The sequence below is a fragment of the Asterias rubens genome, chromosome 17 (assembly GCF_902459465.1).
Source record: "Asterias rubens chromosome 17, eAstRub1.3, whole genome shotgun sequence".
NCBI classification, from domain to species: domain Eukaryota; kingdom Metazoa; phylum Echinodermata; class Asteroidea; order Forcipulatida; family Asteriidae; genus Asterias; species Asterias rubens.
Genome location: NC_047078.1, coordinates 8,460,838 through 8,483,966, shown reverse-complemented (window position 1 = coordinate 8,483,966; position 23,129 = coordinate 8,460,838). Strand labels below are relative to the sequence as shown.

Below are 23,129 nucleotides of genomic sequence, written 5' to 3'. Positions count from 1 at the left end.
TGGTCTTTGACAATAATTACCAATAGTGTCCAGTGTCTTTAACATCTCAGTGTCGTTATATCAGTATTGGCGCGGAACTTATATATATGTTTTTTCTTGAGAGATAGGAATTTGAAAGGGCATAACTGTCGTGGAACTGGATGTTGCATATTTGTTTATGACTGTATTACATGTGGTGAGTTACTTGGTCTATATGCGCTAACCTTACTCTACGCTCTGACCATGCTCTGACCATCTGACCACTCATGACAAGTGTTTTTTAATGAATTAAAAAAAACATACCAGCAAAAAATAACACGATGTGTTGTCATTGAATCTTTTCCAGTCTCTGTAAATTGCACGTTGCTCGTGTGCACCGCTGAGCTGACGACACTAAAAGGCTCAGGCTAAAAGGCTATGGGGAAAAAGAAGACGGCAAAACAAACGGTTTACTGAAAATTGGTGTGCATTCAATGCTCATTAGGACCTACAAACACAGCAATTTTTATCAAAATCGGAAGACATGAGGTAAAAAAGTGCGTTGGTCTGACATGGAATGACCCATTATACGGTTATCGCTGATTATGGACGGTGTACTTATTATATAACCATAATCAAACTTGCTACTTTATATACGTTGATACAGCAGGTTTGTTGCTCATTAACCGTCCTCGTCAAATTGCCACGACGTAAACGCGTGAGTTGTAGGGCGATAAGAATGGCTCTTTTGTTGTGACTGGGCCCAATTTCATAGAGCTGCTTAACGTGTGGCGTGCAGCGGTGTGTATTTTACGTGAGTTTCCCTGATCCTCCCCTGGTTTGCTCTGAACTCACATAACTGCCGCTCACTGGACTGAGACAAGAAATCACAATACATGAAGATTACAGTTCAATTCAAGCAATTCCTATTACAGCTGTGTGGTGCGGTACCAAAACAACATGGCAGCAGAGGTGAGTAATTTCATGCTTACAAATTTATTGTACAAGCAGCAACACTATGATGTGAAGATGTCACGCATAATCATGTCAACTTTCAAGATTCGATTTTTCGCATTTTAGTTCACCTGTGTGCAGTGTAGCAAATTGGTACCATGGAGGTCGATCGTAACCTGCGTCTTTGTTTTGTTTACGATAAAGCGTCATCGGTGTCGGAGGATCTCCTGTGTGAGCATAGAGGTGTGAGGCACATTTACAGCCAATGCTTCGTTTTTTGAAAGGGCATGGTGACTGGTGTACAAGGCACGGGGTATTATGAGGAAATTGTAAATATATCCTGGATCATTCCAAGGGCACTAAGGCAAACGCCAGGGGCATGTAGGTAATCGCCTTCGCATGTGAGGGCGAGGGTGGCCTACATTTAGACCGAAACTAAGCGTTAAAATTATGAAGTTCACTATAAAGTCCCGACTGTGTGGTTGAAAATACACCGTCACAATATAAAAAAGTTTGATTATAAAATATGATAACTTTAAGCACTGTTTTCTCACAGACTGCTTTTTATTGCTGGCGGTACTAGGCCTACTTGAATTGTGTGTCATTCGTGTTTTTTAATAGTGAGTAATTTATTCCTCCCATGATCTTAAAGCTTCTATGTTTGTGCGTTTCTCTACCTCAGTTTTGCAACTATGTCTATTCTTCTTCTTCTTTGTTTTTCCATGGTTTACCGTTTCCTTCTCTCAAGCTATGTTCCGACATGGAGGCCATTTTGAATCAATTCATCCGCAGGTGTGTTTACACTTACCATGGACAGTTTGAATACTTAGTTTTTTAACACGCGCCCTTTTGTGTCAATTAGCTGACAATTCATTAAACTTCTGCACTTCTTGACTTGACCCGATCCCATGTCCTAAATAATAAAATATTGTAACCATCAACAGCATTTATTCAGCGCAATATGATTCACATATTCCGCAATGCGTCTCCGCAAGGATGCGGACAGGTACTGTTTTTTGTAAACATGTAGTCCTACGTCAGATTTAACTGCGACCTCGAGGCATATGCTTCACAACGTATGATGCCCAATTCCGCGCTCTCGTGGTTGAGTTCGTCCAATGTGAAAGGGGAAGAGGAAGTGAGAAGACTGGGCCAATTTCATAGAGCTGCTTAATCAAACAAATTGCTTAAGCACGAAAATATCGCGCTTATTTTACACATGTTACTGGCCAAAATTTCATGCCAAATACATTGCTTATGACTAGTATTTAGCTGTTGTTTACTTAGCATAACAATTGAGTGGAGTCTTGGCCGGTAATCTGATTTTACCAAGCAATGAATTTTTTGCTTAAGCAAATTTTTTTACTTAAGCAGCTCTGTGAAATTGGGCCCTGGTCTTGACAATTACCAATAGTGTCCACTGTGTCTTTAATAATTATTGTGATATAAATGAAGTAAATATTGATGTTTGTATGTTTTATTGGTACAGCGAGTCAGTGAGCAGTCATGCGCGTTCCAACCGCTAAACGATGGCAGAAAATCCGGCAAGTCACGTGACAACAAAGGGTAAGCCAACATTTACCACAACATTTAAGTTTTCTTCAAAATTGTTAATTTAATGTTAGGTTGTTTTTATTCAATTATAATCAACTTAGATGTGGACGCTTAGTGGTTTTAATTTGAGATAACCATTACACCAAACCGTAACACATGCTCGCAATTGCAAAGCAGAGTCAAGAGGGCCAGATAAAAATGTGTGAGCATGTTTATGGTCACACATGACAGTGGACACTTTTGGTAATTGTCAAAGACCAGTCTTCTCACTTGGGGCATCTAAACATATGCATAAAATAACAAACCTGTGAAAATTTGAGCTCAATTGGTCGTCGAAGTTGCGAGATATGAATAAAATAAAAAAAAACACCCTTGTCACACGAAGTTGTGTGCTTCCAGATGCTTGATTTCGAGACCTCAAATTCTAAATCTGAGGTCTCGAAATCAAATTCGTGGAAAATTACATCTTTCTCGAAAACTATGTCACTTCAGAGGGAGCTGTTTCTCACAATGTTTTATATTATCAACCTCTCCCCAATACTCATTACCAAGTGAGCTTTTATGCGAATAATTATTTTGAGTAATACCAATAGTGTCAACTGCCCTTTAAAAATAATTGTGAAGTTTGTGGATGACTTTTTGGACGCTTAGGTGTCAGCAGAAAAACTCCTTGTGTGAGTTTGCCGAATTCCTTGACGGGAAGATCATCTTAAAGAAAAGATACACGTTTGGTAATTACCAAAGACCAGTCTTCTCACTTTGTGTATCCCAACATAAGCGAATTTGTGTGCTTTCAGATAGGAATAAAAGACTTGTGAGAAATAACCTCTTACTCAAAATCAATAATATTTCAGAGCGAGCCGTTTGCTCACAATGTTTTATACTATCAACAGCTCTCCAATGCTCGTTACCAAGTCGGTTTTTAAGTTAATTTGTTTTGAGTTATTACCAAACGTGTACCTTCCCTTTAACAAACAAAATTAATGAACCTTTGAATAATCGGGCAAATAATACACCAAATGGTATAGGGACACAAATTCGCTATTATAATACAGAATCATCGATATAAAACTTGAAGGAGCAAGATTATTACAGACAAAACTTGTATTGATGGAAGGCTCGTAAGAATATTCAACCCTATGAATTTTGTTCTGCGGGTACCATTTTCAGAACAGCGCCATCTGTTGGTGGTTTTGGATTAGGGATGTGTAATAAGGCTGATTAAACAGAAAGACCGAATTAGTGTTAAAGACACTGGCCACTATTGGTAATTGTCAAAGACCAGTCTTCTCAGTTGGTGTATATCAACATGCCTATGAATAAAATAACAAACCTGGGAAAATTTGAGCTATTTGGTCATCGAAGTTGCGAGAAAATGATGAGAGAAAAAAACACCCTTGTTGGACGAATTTGTGTGCTTTCAGATAGGAATAAAAGACTTCTGGCTCGAAGTATTTTATTATTTTAGTGAGAAATTACCTCTTTCTCACAATGTTTTATGCTATCAACAGCTCTCCAATTCGTTACCAAGTCAGTTTTTAAGTTAATATTTGTTTTGAGTAACAACCAAACGTGTACCTCCCCTTTAAAGGCAGTGGACACTATTGGTAATTGTCAAAGACTAGCCTTCACAGTTGGTGTATCTCAACATATGCATAAAATTACAAACCTGTGAAAATTTGAGCTCAATTGGTCATCGAACTTGCGAGATAATAACGAAAAAATAAACACCCTGTGTAGTCAGGCAGCTTAGCGAATGGATGTGGACGTTCCGGACAAAAGCACCAAATTTTTTCCACGTGGTCCTTATTACCTAAGCTTTGCATTTTTGATAGGAACCACCTCACCAAGACGTATTATGGCGGCCATCTTGGATTTCCAAGATGGCCGCCATTTAAAAACCTGTTTTTGCCAGTATCTCACCTCCTGAGTCACCTAGGATCACAATTATGGTGTCTGGATATACATTTCCATGGTCAAGGAATACATCTTCACCACTTAGAAAAGCAAAAGTGCTTTATTTCTTTGTTATGGCGGCCATCTTGGATTTTTAAGACGGTCACCATATGAAAAACCCATATTTGCCGGTATCTCGCCTCCAAAGTCACATAGAATCAAAAATATTGTGTCCAAATATATTTTTTCATGGTCAATGGATCCAACTGTACCACTCAGAAGAGCAGCAGTGCCTTCTTTCTTTTATATTACGGCCATCTTGGGTTTTCAAGATGGCCGCCGTATGAAGGAAACACATATTTTATCAATATCACACCTTCTTAATCACTTATAATCACAATTATGGTGACCAAATATATGTTTTCACGGTCAAGGAATCTAATTGAACCACTCAGAAGAGCAGCAGTGCCTTCTTTGTTTTATATTACGGCCATCTTGGGTTTTCAAGATCTAACCTTGAAAATACCAGTCTTCTCAGTTGGTGTTTATCAACATATTCCTATGAATAAAATAACAAACCTGTGAAAGTTTGAGCTAAATTGGTCATCGAAGTTGCGAGAAAATGATGAGAAAAAAACACCCTTGTTGGACGAATTTGTGTGCTTTCAGATAGGAATAAAAGACTTCTGGCTCGAAATATTTTATTATTTTAGTGAGAAATTACCTCTTTCTCACAATGTTTTATGCTATCAACAGCTCTCAATCCGTTACCAAGTCAGTTTTTAAGTTAATATTTGTTTTGAGTAACTACCAAACGTGTACCTCCCCTTTAAAGGCAGTGGACATTGGTAATTGTCAAAGACTATCTATCATTCACAGTTGGTGTATCTCAACATATGCATAAAATAACAAACCTGTGAAAATTTGAGCTCAATTGGTCATCGAACTTGCGAGATAATAATGAAAGAAAAAACACCATTGTCACACGAAGTTGTGTGCGACACTGTGCGTTTAGATGGTTGATTTCGAGACCTCAAGTTCTAAATCTGAGGCTCGAAATCAAATTCTTGGGAAGTTACTTCTTTCTCGAAAACTATGACACTTCAGAGGGAGCCGTTTCTCACAATGTTTTATACTATAAACCTCTCCCCACTACTCGTTATCAAGAAATGTTTTATGCTGATAATTATTTTGAGTAGTTACCAATAGCGTCCATTGCCTTTAAGTAGGTCTCGGAACGTTTACGAGAAACTTCTATGTTTAGCAATTCGTTTCATTTCTGTTGAGTTCTGCATTATCCGTCTTATGGTTGGGCTAAGCCATCCTCCTACGGGAAGGAGTTTGGTCCTAGTAAGATTAAGAATATGGTTCTTCTAAGGTTTCCTAAGACATAGAAACGTCTTTTGGAGGGTGGGGACACAAAGTAAAGAAACACTCAACATTTACAAGTAATTTTAGCGGTCTGCCTATGGCTTGCAACATAGTTGCCATGTCATACATTGTATATGTGCCGATTTTCACCGCACCAACAAGCTTAGGTGCCAGATTACCTCCATAATAATGCATGTAGTTGTTGCCGTAGGCCAGGTGTGTTGAAACTATGTGTTTATTTTTGTTATTAAGCAACTCCCTTTTGTCATGGATGTCGATGAACTGTGTCAACTTTATCCTCACTAAATCCTTCAAACCCTACAACATCATCTCGTGTTAAGCTGGATATATTTTTGTTAAGCTGGATATATATTTTGTTACAAGGCTGTTTTGTTACCTGGCCTACACTAACTAAAGCTAAGCCTTATACCTGTCATAATATTCTAGGGAATGTCTTTAGTAACTGCGTCACTTTCTACAGAGATCAGATTTTCTTAAAAGCAACAGATTAAAGGCACTTGATACTTTTGGTGATTGTCAGAGACCATTACGTGTATTCTCACGTCGGATCTGAACGAAAAAAAAAACATCCCCGCGGTCACACCCCCTCACATGGTTACAATAACCAACATGGCGGATATATTAAACTGACATGGGCCCCACCCATACACCTTGTAAACCTATCAAGTCAACAGTCTTAAAATGTCACTGAACTGGATAGCGCCGTCATTTATTTATCATTACATAAATGCATACAATATCAAATCTGGGAACATTTTTACTCAATATTGGTCATCGAAGTTGCACGATTATGAAAGAAAAACACCCTTGTTGCTGCACAACATTCATGTGCTTCTAGATGACTGAGAGAAGCTTCAGGCACTGTACGTTTATTAATAGGAGACTTGGGGACGCTAGGTGGCAGCAGACTTACCAGGTAAATTTCCATTGCTTACGTATAGTTATGAGCATGCGCACATAACCGAGAACATTGGATTTTACCTGGTAAGTCTGCTGCCACCAAGCGTGCCAAAAGTCTCCCATTGTCAAAGACCAGTGTTCTCACTTGGTGTATCCCATCATAAGCAAAAAATAACAAGTCTGTGAAAAATTGGGCTCAATTGTTCATCAAAGTTGCGGGAAAATGATGAAAGAAAAACACCCTTGTTGGACGAATTTGTGTGCTTTCAGAATAGGAATAAAAAACTTCCAGCTAGAATTATTGTATTATTTTAGTGAGAAATTACCTCCCTCAAAAACATACGTTACTTCAGATGGAGTCGTTTCCCGCAATGTTTTATACTAACAATGCTCGTTACCAAGTCAGTTTTTTAAGTTAATATTAGTTTTGAGTAATTACCGAACGTGTACCTTCCTTTTAAGTCTTTCTCAGATTTGAAATGTGAGAAATTGCCGCTTTTTCATCATTTTGTATAAACCGTCGGGCATTCGCGAACAGACACGAACCCAGTGCCAGGCCCGATACTTCACATGGAGCAAAAGGCGCCCCCTATAGCTTGGTCATTGCCAACTACTGTGGTAGTACATTTTCCTCTCATACGGTGCCCTTTACCAAGGGAAAAAATGCCTTGGTGCTATTGCCCTTTCAAAAACGAAGCATTTATATAGGCCTGTCAGTGCATGATTCGTTTCTCAGATTCGAAAGGTTTGGGTAGCGAAACATTATCAAAAGCACACTATTATTTTGAAGAGACTCTATTCTAAATACTATCAACAGCTGCAGTTTATCTCACAAATGTATCCTTAAGACCAAAATGTCGCACATCCTCTTCAGTCTCATGACGATGACTAGAGCAAGCTAGCCTCGAAACATTGAGATCAGTTTAAAGACACTGGACACTATTGGTAATTGTCAAAGATCAGTCTTGTTCTCACTTGGTGTGTCTCGACACATGTATAAAATAACAAACCTGTGAAAATGTGAGCTCAATTAGTCTTCGAAGTTGCGAGATAATAATGAAAGAAAAAATACCCTTGTCACACGAAGTTGTGTGTTTACAGATGCTTGGTTTCGAGACCTCAAATTCTAAATCTGAGGTCTCGTTATCAAATTCCTGGAAATTACCTTCTTTCTCGAAAACTGAGAAGTCTCCTGAATTCCGCAAAATCTACTCTGTGGTAGTATGTACGTACGTCTCCCAAATCCCATAATATAGTTGTGTATGATCCCTACCTTCAAAATTATTTGCAACGTGACTTATAATTGTTTAAAACTTGCGGAATTTTTATTTATGTGTAAAAAGTGTCATGTTATGAAAATGCTATGACCGCTGCACGGACCCTGGGAAAATCCCACCAATGAAATTTGCTAAGCCTCGACACACCTCAGTCTATAGTATTATTGGTATGGCCTTTGTGGTAAGCCACACCTCCAAATTAAGCCAATCAAAGATCACATGTTAGACCAACGCACCAATCAGAGTCTCGCATGAGACGCGCCCCTAAACTTCCCGGACCACTCCATTACATCAATAGTGGTGTTAATTACAAAGAAATACTTATGCAAGCTCTAGTTTGATTAGTAATGAAATAAATGGATAAACATGTTTGATCATTTAAAATTGAGTTATAGTGTTATCAAAGACTATAAAATAAAACGATTTATTTCAGGTCCCCCTTAGTATTTTTTTTCACCCACCCCCCTTTTAAAGTGGTACGAACAACACCCTGCAGTCACGCTGTACGGCTATTTGCTAATATAAATAGTTTATGTAAAAAGATGACCTACCTAGTACACTGGAACTTGAGTTGCCCTCAGTTGCATAGCGAGCCCTCCGCAAACCCCAAACATTTTTTTTCAGTCAGAGTCGACTTGAAAAACAGTCACACTTAAACCAAATCCACAAGTATATTAATCTCACAATATTTCGTTTGAAATATTATTTCTCCGAAGGAAAATGGCTTGGACAAGAGGGAAATTGACCGTAGTTATACTGGCTTTCCAGCTAGTGTTTCTTGTGCTATTTGGAGTTTTCGTGGAGTATCATCCCACAGCAGACGCCAGGACCAAGAAGGGGGATGAAACGGAAGGAGAGCACGGCGGAGAGGGTGGAGCAAACCTCGCTGGATTCACTAACCCCGTGGATTTGTACTACCCAAGTAAGCAAAATTTACTTTTCATTATTAAATTGATCTGAAATTTCTGTTACGTAAATTCATATTAATTTTCGGGGTTTTATTACAGTTGCTTGCAGTGTAAGCAACTTATTTAGTCCACCATATAAACCAACAAACCTGTAGAAGTTTGAGATCGATCGGCCATCTGGGTCACGAGAAAATAGTGAAGAACCGATAACACTTTGCATTACGCCGATTCGAAATCTGACATTCAGACAGAAATATTTCAAGGGACGTATCTACTATCATCATCATTAGACCGTGTACCTGCTAGTGTAATCTAAATTATGAAATGTTCCTTTAAAGGCAGCGGACACTATTGGGAATTACTCAAAATAATTATTAGCATAAACCCTATCTTGGTGACGAGTAATGGGGAGACGTTGATGGTATAAAACAATGTGAGAAACGGCTCCCTCTGAAGTGCCATAGTTTTCGAGAAAGAAGCAATTTTCCACGAATTTGATTTCGAGACCTCAAGTTTAGAACTTGAGGTTTCGAAATCAACCATCTAAACGCAAACAACTTCGTGTGACAAGGGTGATTACAAGACTGAAAAGAATTCCCCAACGTCAGAAGGCAGTTTTACATGCCTTATATAGAAACTGAGCATTGTTGCAAAAATGACTTTGCAAAAATGACTGTGTAAAAATGACTGTGTACTAAAAATGACTGTGTAAAAATGACTGTGTAAAAATGACTGTGTAAAAATGACTGTGTAGAAAGGTTCAACAAATATCAAAAGGTTATATATATATTTATTGCCCAGATATTTTTATCCAAAATGCTCAAATATTATTCTACCAAGACTGCAATTATAATTGTGTTGTTCTCTCTGTATGCTTCTATTGTGCTTTATCTGAGTTAACAATATCTGGTGAATGGATTTCCTATACAAGGTCAGGCGAACATAAAAGCAAATTTTTTCTTTTATGTTGTAAACGTGTTTGGAGAGGCGATGCGGGGTAAAATTATGCCACTCTTTGACAATGGACAAATGGAATAATTAGTTTAGGGTCCCTTTTTCGACCTCCGAAAATGGCATTTTGTTTGAGGACTTAGAAGAAAAAATAGATAGCCAGTAAAGGTTTGTACAGCTGCCAGATATATCAGTTTTAAAGGTAGATAAAGGCCACAATCAAGAGTTGTACGTTTCTACGTCTAAAATAAGAATAATGCATTTGTAAAAGATGTTAAAGTGGACCATTATTTCATATAAATCAATGGGAGTCACGAAAATGGCAGAAATACTAAAAAACAAAAAAATTAAATTTTCCCGGGCGAACTATTATTGAAAAAAAGGGAACACAAAATTTGAATAATGAACATTTTTTCACCCGAGTAATATGCCGGTGATTCCCCCCCCCCCCACCTAACTCGGGAAAGTGGGCCTATGAGTATACACTATTGTTCACCCATCGGTGTATGGTCGGGTAAAACTAAAATTAATATTCTTTATCCCAGAGGCAAATTTAATTTCTATAGATCAATACAAAACTGTATAACGCCAGACTGAAATGCCAACATTTGCACAATTTTTAGTGGTGGGTATTGTTTGTTAATGTTTATACCAAATAATATAAACACGAGTTTTATGGTCATGCCTGCCTGAAATATTATCACGCAACGACAAGCTGAAAGGGGCATGTTATGTGCATGTTATAGGCACTTAAATAGGCACTCTGGTGTTCTCACTTGGTTTATCCCAACATAGTTTTGTCATCTGTTCAGTTTTTAAGTGCTAGTAGCTGGTTTATTCCATAGTGGGGTTTCAATGTATAAGAGGGTTCCCACAACACCCTGTGCATTTTTAAATATCTTTTAGTGGTTTATCTAATATGTATTTTTATTTATTGTCGTCTTCTTTTATAATGTTCATATGTACCCATGTACCCCGTTGAGGTGCAATGTTATGTATTTTATCTGTGCAATTTGTATCAATATTTTTACCTTGTAATGCCACATTATTCAGCTTTGTATGCTTGTTATGTTGGGTAACTTGTATACCAAACGTGTCCGTACCTTTAACCAAAACATGAACCTGTGGGTTTTTGTCATGCCTGCATACACCAACGTACCACGCATTTGCAAGGGGAGAGGAGCATGCTACGTGCTAGGCCATTGACGGTGACTAGACTGCATTGGTCCAACAACCTATGTTCTGTATGGAAACAGCACTGTTGTGGAATCATAAAGGGGTGTTGGAGCATATGGGTACGGTGTACATAATCACCCTTTGACACCGTGTGTTTGTACCATTATATTAAATTACAAGTGGTATTAAAAAATATATATATGCTCGCAGACAAATACAAATATCAAATGTGCAATCAAGTGTGGGCCTTTTATGTGAATTACAGTAGAAGTTTGTATGTATGCACTTGCAGAGCATGTTTAAAGGTATTATACAGGATTTGCAGAACATATAAACAAGTAGTAGGCCTACAGAGAGTTTTCACACCACTGGGCTTTTTTTTTTTTTGGGGGGGGGGGGAGAGGGGGTGTTTTATTAAAGGTTTTATACAGGGGTTGGTAGAGCGTTCAAAATATTCATGTGGCAGACAGTATTCATGTTTTGTGTGATCAACCATACACATGAAATTATAAACCTGTGAAAAATTGTGTTTAATCTGTTGTGAGAATCTGGAGAAAATAGTGAAAACAGGATGTTCAATGTTCAGCTTGCAACCACATTGTTCTTAGAGGACGTTGCCTTGGATCGGTCAAATTTGCGTGGATCATTGTATTCTACTTTTAAATCATCTTTCTACCCATATGCATTTTATAACAAACGGTTACAAACGCTTGTAATATACCAACTCGTCCGATCCAAGGCAACGTGTTCCTTTAATTTTTTGTTTTTGGGCTTCAAATACGCCTCAATACACACAATTAATACGCCTCGAAATTGCGTGGTTTTCATTTTTTACATCGTAGACTAACACGGTCGGCCATTTACCGGAGTCAAATTTTAAATGGCCGACCGTGTTAGTTCGCAAAGTAAAAGGAAAATCACGCAATATCGAGGCAATCTTGTGTAGATAATTGTATTCAACTTTTACATTATCTTTCTAACCATGTGTTATATATATAACAAACGATTTTTATAGACCAACTCGTCCGCTCCATGGCAACTCGTCACTTTAAACACCCCAGCTTTTGCGGTGTATTTCCAAGAATGTTCGTTGAAAACCAGGATTAGAAATCCACCAACCAGTAACTTTAGAACCCAAAACTCACAACATACCAACACGTTCTCTATTTTTTCAATGTTTGCTTGTCATATAAAATAACACGACCATCTGTCTAGCTTAGCTTCTACTACGGATAGCTTTTGTGCCATGATTTGTAAAAAGCAGAGAAGTTTTGGAGGGTCTTTTTGGCTGTACAAGGTACTCTATTTGTAGGCTCTAAATGGCAGGAGAACTTCATGCCTCATTTCACTTGTTTTTGTTCACTACAAATTTCACATCGATGGTTGGATCTTTTACAATGATGACAACGTGTAGGCGAATGTACTTTTTTTTAAATTTTTATTTTGAGAGCTTACATTTTTGAACAATTATTAGGCCTATCCTCAAAATAAACTGTCACTTTATAATGTACCCGAAATTAACTCTCAAATGAAAGGTTGTTGTTGTTGTAGTTGTTGCTGTTGTTGCTGTTGTTGCTGTTGTTGTTGTTGTTGTTGATGATGTTATTGTCGTCGTCGTTGCTGTCGTTTCTGTCGTTGTGGTTGTCATTGCTGTCGTTGTTTGAAAAGACAACAATTTCTTTAGTGGCCAATGTCCTTTTTACATGGGTCGCTTAAAACTCGATACTCAAAGCTACCGGTACCGTGCATAAACTGTACACAATAATTATCCATATAGGTTTGTGCTATTTTTTGCTTATCATCAATGGTAGCCATGTTTAATGGTTCATCATCAGATATACCTGTATGCTAATTTGCCTACACAATACTCGAGTGGATTAAGATATGATTATCATTTTCCAAATCAAACTTTTATATTAATAATATCAGACAAAATATTGAACTTTGGAATTTAGTTTAGACTAGACACGTTGTGTATTTTACACTGTGTCTGTTCAAAATGTTATCAACATATAATATATCACAATTTATAATATGCTGTGTATTTTATGAGTGATTACACTACATGAAAATATACCTAAGAGTTCACCTTAACTATTGTTGACAATATGTTTACTTGTTTGTTCACTTGTTTGTTTACTTGTTTGTTTTAAGTCCCCATTGTTTACATTTATAGTTGCATCAATTTGAAGTTTGGGTGTATAAATACAGGCTTCGAAAAAACCAAGGTCACATGCAACAATTTCTATAATATATGGTGCCTTGTGATTGTGCTGTTATGCCCCTTGCTTTTGCTCTAGTGCCCCGTGCTTTTGCTATGGTGCCCTGTGCTTTTGCTATGGTGCGCTGTGCTTTTGCTTTGGTGCCCCTTGCTTTTGCTGGCATGGTGCCCAGGCTTTTGCTGTGGTGCCCTGTGTTTGTCGGTGGTGCCCTGTGCTTTTGCTGTGGTGCCCCGTGTTTGTCGGTGGTGCCCTGTGCTTTTGCTGTGGTGCCCTGTGCGTTTGCTGTGGTGCCCCGTGTTTTGCTGTGGTGCCATGTGCTTTTATTGTGGTGCCCTGTGCTTTTGCTGTGGCGCCATGTGCCTTTGCTGTGGTGCCCTGTGCGTTTGCTGTGGTGCCCCGTGTTTTGCTGTGGTGCCCCGTGCTTTTATTGTGGTGCCCTGTGCTTTTGCTGTGGCGCCATGTTGGTCTGGTGCCCCGTGCTTTTGTTGTGGTGACCCGTGCCCTTTGGTGGTGCCCTGTGCTTTTACTGTGGCGCCATGTGCCTTTGCTGTGCGTTTGCTGTGGTGCCCCGTGTTTTGCTGTGGTGCCCCGTGCTTTTATTGTGGTGCCTTGTGCTTTTGCTGTGGTGCCGTGTTGGTCTGGTGTTCCGTGCTTTTGCTGTGGTGCCCTATACTTTTTCTGTCATGTCCTGTGCACGGGTCCTGTACATATTGACATGTTCCTGTGCAGCCCCTAACAAAAGGAAAATATTTTCAATTGCTTTAAAAAAAATCTCACCGCTTTCTACCAGGCCTGGTTCACAATACAGAACCGCCTAAAGTAAAAGCTATGAGGTTAAATTGAAACGAAACCCGACTTGTTTTCAGGACAAATGTCCTTGAGTGAAACCTTGACGTTCCCCAGGGCCTTTTTCTTTCGACAATAGACGAAACGCACTTGTGGAGTACACAAAAGTTTCAAAAAAGTTTATTTTCTATTTTTTTTTTTTAAGAATACTTGAGTGGCGTGACATAGCGTGCAAATAATTCATTGCCTCTAGGATTATACAAGTTTGAGATATTTATACAAAAATATGGATTAAAGTTGTGGTTGAATGCACATCATAGGCCGACTATAATTGGGTCATGTTTGGCATTTGAATGTCATGCACAAACTTTGGTAGCGAGAAATATTAAAGGAACACGTTGCCTTGGATCGGTCGAGTTGGTCTATAAAAAGCGTTTGTAACCGTTTGTTATAAAAATGTATATGGTTAGAAAATGTTGTAAAAGTAGAATGTAATGATCTACACAAATATGCCTCGAAATTGCCTGGTTTTCCTTTTATCTCGTCGACTAACACGGTCGGCCATTTCTGCGAGTCAAACTTTTGACTCCCATGAATGGCCGACCTTGTTAGTTCGCAAAGTAAAAGGAAAACCACGCAATTTCGAGGCAAATTTGCGATGATCATGATATTCTACTTTTAAATTATCTAACCATTTGCATTTAAAAACAAACGGTTTCAAACGCTTTTCAACGAGACAGACTTTACTTTCATGAGGCATTTTATTATGTATCTGTTAGCACACACAATAATGCAACAAGGGTGTTTTAACTTTCATCATTCTCTTGCAAATTCGATGACCAATAGAGCCAAAACTTCCACAGTTTATTTTGTATTTTATGCATATGCTAGGATACGTCAAGTGAGAATATTGGTCTTTGACCCTTAAGCCCTATGCTTTAAGTTACACTGTTTTCTGCATCTTATAAATGTGTGGTCCGGCCCAACCTGACTTAGCATTGCACCTGGCTAGCTTAAACTGCCCAATTAACTATATTCTTCTTCACGTCGTTATTGATTGTGGATAATTATATCCCATTACGAAACAGTTAAATACCTGTCAATATGTTGGGTTATTACCTGCTAAGGTCTAGCTCAACAATAAACTCATGTTATCTTGTTTAACAGTTAATTGCAAGGAAGTCAAGTCGGGCGTGAAGTAAGCGGGGTACCAGTTCTTAGTGCAAATGCTTTTTAAATACCGCTTAAAACCCTTGAAAGCTGCTTACGGGTGCGTTCGTTTAGCTTCCCTGGGTCGACCCCGGACTGCCCCGATACGTTCGAATAGCTTTGACGGGGCTCACCTGGGTCAGCCCCCAGTGCCCTGCTTGGGGAGTGGGTCACTTAGGGGTGACCTGAGGTGCATGACGTCACCACGAGAGGGCAAGTGTGATCGTTCGATTAGCTCTTGTCAGGGGCTCACCCGGGTGAGCACCGCGGGGTAGACCCAGGGAAGCTAAACGAACGCACCCATTTCTACCTCCATGGCTAGACCAGCATGCACCTCAATCAACAGTTAAAGCGCGTGCGCAATGGGTATTTGCGAAAAGGTATGTTGTTCTCGATAACGTGCACATGCTCAGAACTACGTAAACAATGGAAGTTTAACTGAGTCTGCCGCCACCTAGCGTTCAAAATTTTACCATGAAGTCTGCTGCCACCTAGCGTTCCAATGTCTCCCAATGTAATCTTCTTCTTTACTCATTATCAGTGTTCCAAGATGTGCACGTCATGATGTTCATTGGATTCGGCTTTCTGATGACTTTTCTGAAACGCTATGGTTACGGAGCTGTTGGTTTTAACTTCCTTCTTGCCGCGTTTATTCTGGAATGGTCGACTCTGATGAGGGGTTTCCTCGAAATGGAAGGAGGGAAAATCCACATCAGCATTAATACGTAAGTATCGATTATTCACAGCAATACAAATTGGTGTGTCGGTAATCGACAAATACGAATTTAAAATGTCCTGTGAAATGTATCCGTTTTTGAAAGACAAAAATGCCCAATATCCCTTAAAGTAACATAACTAACAAAAAAATGCTGGCAGTGTAATCACTTTATGATATCCACCATATACGTAAACTGACAAACCTGTAGTAGTTTGAGATTGATCTGGCTCACCAGAAAAAAATGATTACAAAATTTTCATGACTTTGATGCAAAAAATAGGATTAAAACGCTCACTGAGAGACAAACCCCAAACGTGAAATCATTGTTATTTATTTCTCATCAAATAAGAAATTTCAGACAGAAATATTTCAATGATGTTTTCTACTATCATCATCAATAGATCGAGTAAGTCTTATGTAATTCTGTGATCTGATACGAAATTTGTCTTACCATCTCTGTAATGTTTCTTTAAACCCAAAACCGGTTTAAGAAATTAAAGTGCAGTAAACTTGCGGGTACAACCATGTTTATATATCTTTTGGGATTAGTGTTGGCTCCGAATAGAGCCGGTGAGGTTTCGACGTTTCGATCAATATACTCTGCTCGTCTTCAGGAGAAGAGTGTCGAAACATATTGCCCTAAATCCCTTTAACCATAAACCGGTTTAGAAATAACTTTGTAGTAAACTTGCGGGTACAGTCATGTTTAAATATCTTTTGGTGGGTGTGTTGGCTCTGAAAAGAGTCGGTGTGGTTTCGACGTTTCGCTCAGTATACTCTGTTCGTCTACAGGAGAAGAGTGTAGAAATAAATGCTGGTTTAGAAATAACTTTGTTGTAAACTTGCGGGTAAGTCATGTTTAAATATTTGATTTGGGTGCGTTGCCTCTGAAAAGAACCGGTGAGGTTTCGACGTTTCGATCAGTATATTCTGCTCGTTTTCAGGAGAAGAGTGTAGAAACAAATGCCGGCTTAGAAGTAACTTTATAATATAGTAAACTTGCAGGTACAGTCGTGTCTACATGTTGGTGTGTTGGCTCTGAAAAGAGCCGGTGTAGTTTCGACGTTTCAATCAGTATACTCTGCTCGTCTTCAGTACTTACATTATCCCGAAGACGAGCAGAGACCACACTGGCTCTTTTTTTTTTTTTTTTTTTTTTTTGAAAAATAATATAAATATGAAGTTATCTCTTTCTTTGGAAAATTAATGGTTGGTTACCATCAAAGTAAAACCGCCTGGTCGAGGTTGTTGACCAAAATGGACCATGACAAGCTTTTGAAATAATCCCACTTTTTATTGAAAGGAACGCAAGAAATTAATGGGCCAAATTTGGCGCGCGGCGTGCCTGGACAATTTCATTTTTTCCTGTTAAAGCACACTAACAACAGGTTTGACCTTTTGACAATGACAAAATGGTCATTGACAGGCTTTGTGAAATAATCCACACTTTTTGTTGAAAGGAACACAAGAATTGGCACTAATATAGGTCGGGCTGCTGATTTGATGGAGTTCAACTTATACAACGCACAATGAACGAAAGGATGTTATCTGTGAACGTTTGGCTTTGATTTTAACCTGTTCTGAAGCTGGAATTTATTTTCATAGAGCTGCTTTCCTTCTTTTTTTCTCTTACAAATTTGATGACCAATTATTGAGCCCAAATGTTTAACACCCCAGTTTTTGCAGTGCATTTTGTTTTGATTTATTCGTTTATTTTGGTGTTTAGGTTGTTCCCTTTTGGGTCTCGGGATTTTATTAAACACCTGACACAAAAATCTGTTCCTAAATTCTAGGTGGAGAATTGAAATAATTCCACCCGTAGTTTGTGGCGTTATATGAAGCCGACCTACCCCGGGGGGATAGGCCTCCCTGAACTTTGACTTTGTGATGGAAACCAAAACAATTTCAACGAAATGGAGCGATGATTTATACAAGTCATTCAACTACACCGTGAATTGTTGAAAACCCTGTGGAGTTGCGCTATAAGAGTTACTAAAGGTTGGGGTCACCATCAGGGCCCAATTTCATAGAGCTGCTAAGCACAACAATATGCTTAGCATAACATGTCTGTCTAAAAAAAAACAGGATTAACAACCATATTTCCACGTGATTTTCAGTATGAGCAAACAACAGCTGAATACCAGTAACAAGCAGTATGCAACAAATGGAAATTTGGTTGGTAACCTGTTTTTATCAAGGAAGAATTTTCATGCTAAGCAAATTTTTGTGCTTAGCAGCTCTATGAAATTCGGTGCCCATGGCCCAATTAATAGAGCCACTAAGCACACAAAGTGGCTGAGCACAACAAAATTATGCTTACCAAAGGTTATCATATTAAACTACCATGTCACATCTACAATTTGTGAATGATATCCTGCTCAAATCTGCTTAGCAAGCAGCTCTATGGATATGGCCCCAGAAACGTTGACTGAAACAAAGTGGCCACCGAGAAGTAAACAATCGTCTTTAAAAGGTTGTGGTAAATATTTATTTTTTCGCATTGTCAGAACCCTAAGTTGCTAGACCTCACAGGTGGAGTAATTGAGTTATAACACTTAGGGGCAGGATTGATCAATCTTACACGAAGCCACAAAGTTATCACACAAACAGGTCGCAATGATCACCAGAAGCCCATAGGAGTTGCATGGAATTACCCTTTGATTTGTTGATTTATGCGCAGGAAAAGTTTAAAAGCTCGACTTGGTTTTTATTAGCGGGCGGACTACTCGATACCACCGAATACAACTTGGAGAATGCATTAGTGTACAATTTCTTATTGAAGAGACTGTGTCATCATGATCATCATATACAGTCAGCATAAATGCCTGCTTTTATCAGAACCAGACAACCCCTTTAGTGGTTTGAATATCAACCCAGTAACTTAAAGGCAGTGGACACCTTTGGTAATTGTAAAATACATGTACATGTACCAGTATTCTCAAGCTTAAATACGTTATCCTTTGCCGGGGGCTATATGCCGTTTAGAGAGTGGCACCCCACCGCACTCCTTCGCAAAGGTTTGGTTTGGAGACTCTTGTCATTGTTGGCAATATTATTCCGTTGTCATGGTAACCAATTCACACCCATCAACGCATACTGATCATAAGTTGCCCCTCACTTCGTGACCTTGGCTTGTTCGTGTGTAACAAAAGCTGGTTTCAATTTAGATTTGGGTGTCGTGCGTATAGTTTTCTCTAATAATAATAAGACGACGAACTTAGAGTACATAAAATACAATATTTAACACGCGCTGATGTAGGCTCAGAAGTTGGCCTAATATAAATTGTTCACTGAAGATGACCACAGCAGGCTGGTCGAAACGTTGGGGAGGGGCAGTCAATACGTTTAAATACAATATATACCCCTATACATTGGCCGCCATCGACATGAAAGCGCGTGTCAGGTATAGTGGTCCTCTGTCATTGTCCATTGACATGTATTGTTTTTTATTATATAGGCTACACATTTCGGATTAGACTGCGAATCTTCAGAACATGAAGGCATGGTTAATTTTAGAATGGTTGCCAAGTTGTCTATCTTGTGAAAGGGTAACTGTAAACACTGTAATACTTTTGAGAATATTCTTCTAAAACAGGACATAAGACAGTCCATGCTCAAAACAAGGGACCCTGCTCTTGCAGCCGTATGAACAGGGCTTTTACTGTCCTCGTTTTTTTTTAGGTCATCTGTAAACCTTGACATTGTACGCCAAATGTGAACCTTTGGGACCTTTATCTCAAGTTGTTGACCTTTCATTCCCACGTGTGTTAAGGTCACATAACTCCGCCCAATCTGTCAGATAACCAGCTCACAAAAACAAATCTTCCAAAAGATTTATTACATGTTGTGTACTTGTTTAATAAACTGCTGACTCTCTAAAAAAAAAAAAAAAAAAAAAATACCTTCACTGGTTTGTTTTGGTGGTGTCAAAACAGTGATCACGCGGCCGAAAACCCACAAAACCATTCATTCCATCCAGAGTCTATAAACTTGATTGATTGCCGGGTCCTGCAGTCACGCAGGCTTCTGGTTTGTGCAAAAATTCCTCACAACTGACAAATGAAATTCCTGAGTTGGATTTAACCTTGCCAAGAGGGGGGCAAGGTTAAAGGATGACGGGTAAAATATTCTAAGAAAACAACTTATTTCTAAAACTTTTTGTAAAGCCCTTCGGGCATGAATGTTTTCAAATATACACTAAAGCAAACATTTGCTAAATGACTAATTATTGTGTAATTATTTCCCCACCCTCATTGATGTTCCCATTATTGTTCCCCTATCGGACGTAATGTGACACGTCTAAACAGAAAAGCAATTTCTTTCAAAAACATGCAGGAATTTTGTTAAGCCCCACGCGCGGGTATGAATTTGTTCAAATACTATTAACAATGAAAGCGCTCCACTGATACAATGACATATTTATGGCGTATTTATTCCCGTCCCCATTCATATTCCCATTTTGTTCTCATGACATGTGGCACCTACATTGATTTGACACGTGACACTTTTGCAGCGAAAAGGCAAAGGGAATATTCCCCATGCGGTTGGTTTGGCGCTCAGCCAATTCAGGGAAAAAGGGTTAACATACTTTCCCAACTTAAAAATGTAAACCTAATGTTTTCATCTTTATAAAAATAACAAATCACTAAAAAGTAAAAACTTTACCGCTTAGATCCACAAGTCCACGATTAATTACTGTACGCCAGGGCCCAATTTCATGGAGCTGCTTAAAGGCAGTGGACCATATTGGTAATTACTCAAAATATTTATTAGCATAAAACCTTTCTTGGTGGCGAGTAATGGGGAGAGGTTGGTAGTATAAAACATTGTGAGAAACGGCTCCCTCGGAAGTTCTTTAGTTTTCGAGAAAATTACGTCCTTCTCGAAAACTATGTTACTTCAGAGGGAGCCGTTTCTCACACTGTTTTGTACTATCAACAGCTCTCCATTCCTCATAATCAAGTAGGTTTTTATGCTAATAATTATTTTGAGTAATTACCAATATGGTCCACTGCCTTTAATACATGTATGTATCGCTGCAATGGCTTGTTGTTAAGAAAGTTGACTTTGGAATCATACCTAAATCCAACGTAACAATAAAACCCATCAAGTTTTGAATAGTCTATGGAAAAGGCGACGGTTGCTTTCAAAGATCACAACAGGTGGTTCTCAAAGTGGGGGAAATGATACATTATAACAGCAGAAAAATCAGAGCTTTCATTGGCTTTTGATGCCAACAGTGATTTATATTTTTTGGTATGTGGTAAAATAACTTCATACGCCAATATTGAGGCGTTAATCCCTGTGATAGAAAATAAGTCCACTTTGAGAGCGGGGGGAACGAACTTTCTGCACCAACCCACAGCAAATCAACATGTTTGATGTACATTAACATACCTAAACACAATGCAAAAGGCTGATGGTCAAACTAAACGCGTCATAGTAAAAGTAGAATACAACATTATTCAAACGAGCTACACTTAGGAGGTATCCTTACCTTGGTCTTATAGAGAAATGCAAAAGACCCCGGAACACTAAGGAAGAGCAGGGGGTTAACCCCAGAGGTTTCAGAAAGCAGGCATTTTACAGTTTTCTCCCAGGCTTGCTAGCTTTACACTTAAGAGGCATCATTTGTCTCAATACCAGAAATGTAAAAAAAATCATTTATCATGGAAGATCAGGGGGTTAACCCTAGAGGTTTCGAAAGGTGTTCCTGGCTGTGGCTGTATGCACCGTAGCTCCTTAAGGTGCTAAATAATTGGGTCTCAGAATTCATCACTGCCATAACCTATCTTTCTGAAAGCTTGTATATTATATACTCGGCGCCTTGAGCATTTGTTTTGTAGGTACGTGCGCTATATAAGACTTTGATATTATAACATACCAGAAATGTTTTAAAGGCAGTGGACATTGTTGGTAATTACTCAAAATAATTATCAGCATAAAAACGTACATGGTAACGAGTATTGGGGTTTCTGCTGTTATATATCAATTTCCCCCCGTTTTGAGAACCACCTGTTGTGATTTTTGAATGCAACCGTCGCTTTTCGATAAACTATTCAACACTGGGAGGGCTTTGTTTGGTTGGATTTCACGCATCAAAGGATGGAGCACTCACTAGATATGATTCCAAATTCAACTTTCTTAACAAAACCATTGCAGCGATGTATTAATGGCAGTGGACATTATTGGTAAATACTCAAAAGAATTATTAGCATAAAAACCTACTTGATTACGATGAATGGAGAGCTGTTGATAGTATAAAATATTTTGAGAAACGGCTCCCTCTAAAGTAACGTAGTTTTTGAGAAAGAAGTAATTTTCCACGAATTTGATTTTGAGACCGCAGATTAAGAATTTGAGATCTCGAAATCAAGCATCTGAAAGCACACAACCTCGAGTGACAAGGGTGTTTTTTTCTGTCGTTATTATCTCGCAACTTCGATGACCGATTGAGCGCAAGTTTTCACAGGTTTGTTATTTTATGCATTGTATTGAGATACAGCAGAAGAGAAGACTGGTCTTTGACAATTACCAATAGTGTCCACTGCCATTAACAAAAATGTCTCAACTGGTCTGACTACCTTTTCAGAATGTTACTGGCTGACTTCACTTCTGCGATTGTCCTGATCTCCTTCGGAGCAGTTCTTGGGAAGACATCCCCAACTCAACTTCTTATCATGGCCTTCTTTGAGGTCATCCTTGCTGTTGTTAATGAGTACATTGGACTAACCATATTTGGGGTGAGAATTGTTTGTGTCTATAACAAATTGTATATAATAATTTTAAAGTCACCTGGAAGTGGTATTTTTTCAAAATAAAGCTGTTGTCACCAAAATATGTGTTTTGAAGAGTGGAATATGAATAAACAACTAGCTAAGGTTTTAAACATTAGTTTCCTTGTTATTTATAAAATAAACCAAACCGAAGAGGGCGCTGTTCGTGCCGTCAATTGAGGCGCGATGAATCGCATGCAGTGCCAACACAAGATAGTGACGCTTGGCGCCAGCTAAAAACATGGCCTGAAACAATACCTGATTTTTTTTCACGTTAGGCAAATGCTCCTTTTGGTTCGTTACGTCTTTCAGGTACCTTATTCGACTTCCCCACTTGCTGGACAAATTGTTGGGATGGCGTCATGTTTTAGAAAATAACTTTTCTCTTCATGTCAAAATGTGTAGTGTATTCCGGAAGTGTTTGCTGCACAGCGCTGAAAAGACGTCGGACC

The 23,129-nt window shown here is 38.8% G+C and overlaps 1 protein-coding gene across 4 annotated transcripts in view; it reads left to right on the top strand.

Moving 5' to 3' along the window:
- Window positions 1-23,129, top strand: part of LOC117301261 (ammonium transporter Rh type A-like) — a 67,406-nt gene that overhangs the window by 37,425 nt on the left and 6,852 nt on the right. For 2 of the 4 annotated variants that reach the window (XM_033785137.1, XM_033785138.1), the window contains exons 1-5: window positions 827-930; window positions 2,402-2,478; window positions 8,648-8,853; window positions 15,725-15,908; window positions 22,494-22,644. In XM_033785137.1, coding sequence (XP_033641028.1) covers window positions 919-930; window positions 2,402-2,478; window positions 8,648-8,853; window positions 15,725-15,908; window positions 22,494-22,644 — 630 coding nt within the window. In that variant the 5' untranslated portion in view covers window positions 827-918. Of the gene's footprint in view, window positions 1-826; window positions 931-2,401; window positions 2,479-8,647; window positions 8,854-15,724; window positions 15,909-22,493; window positions 22,645-23,129 lie in introns of those variants that run through there. The other 2 variants (XM_033785139.1, XM_033785140.1) reach the window with 2 other exon arrangements.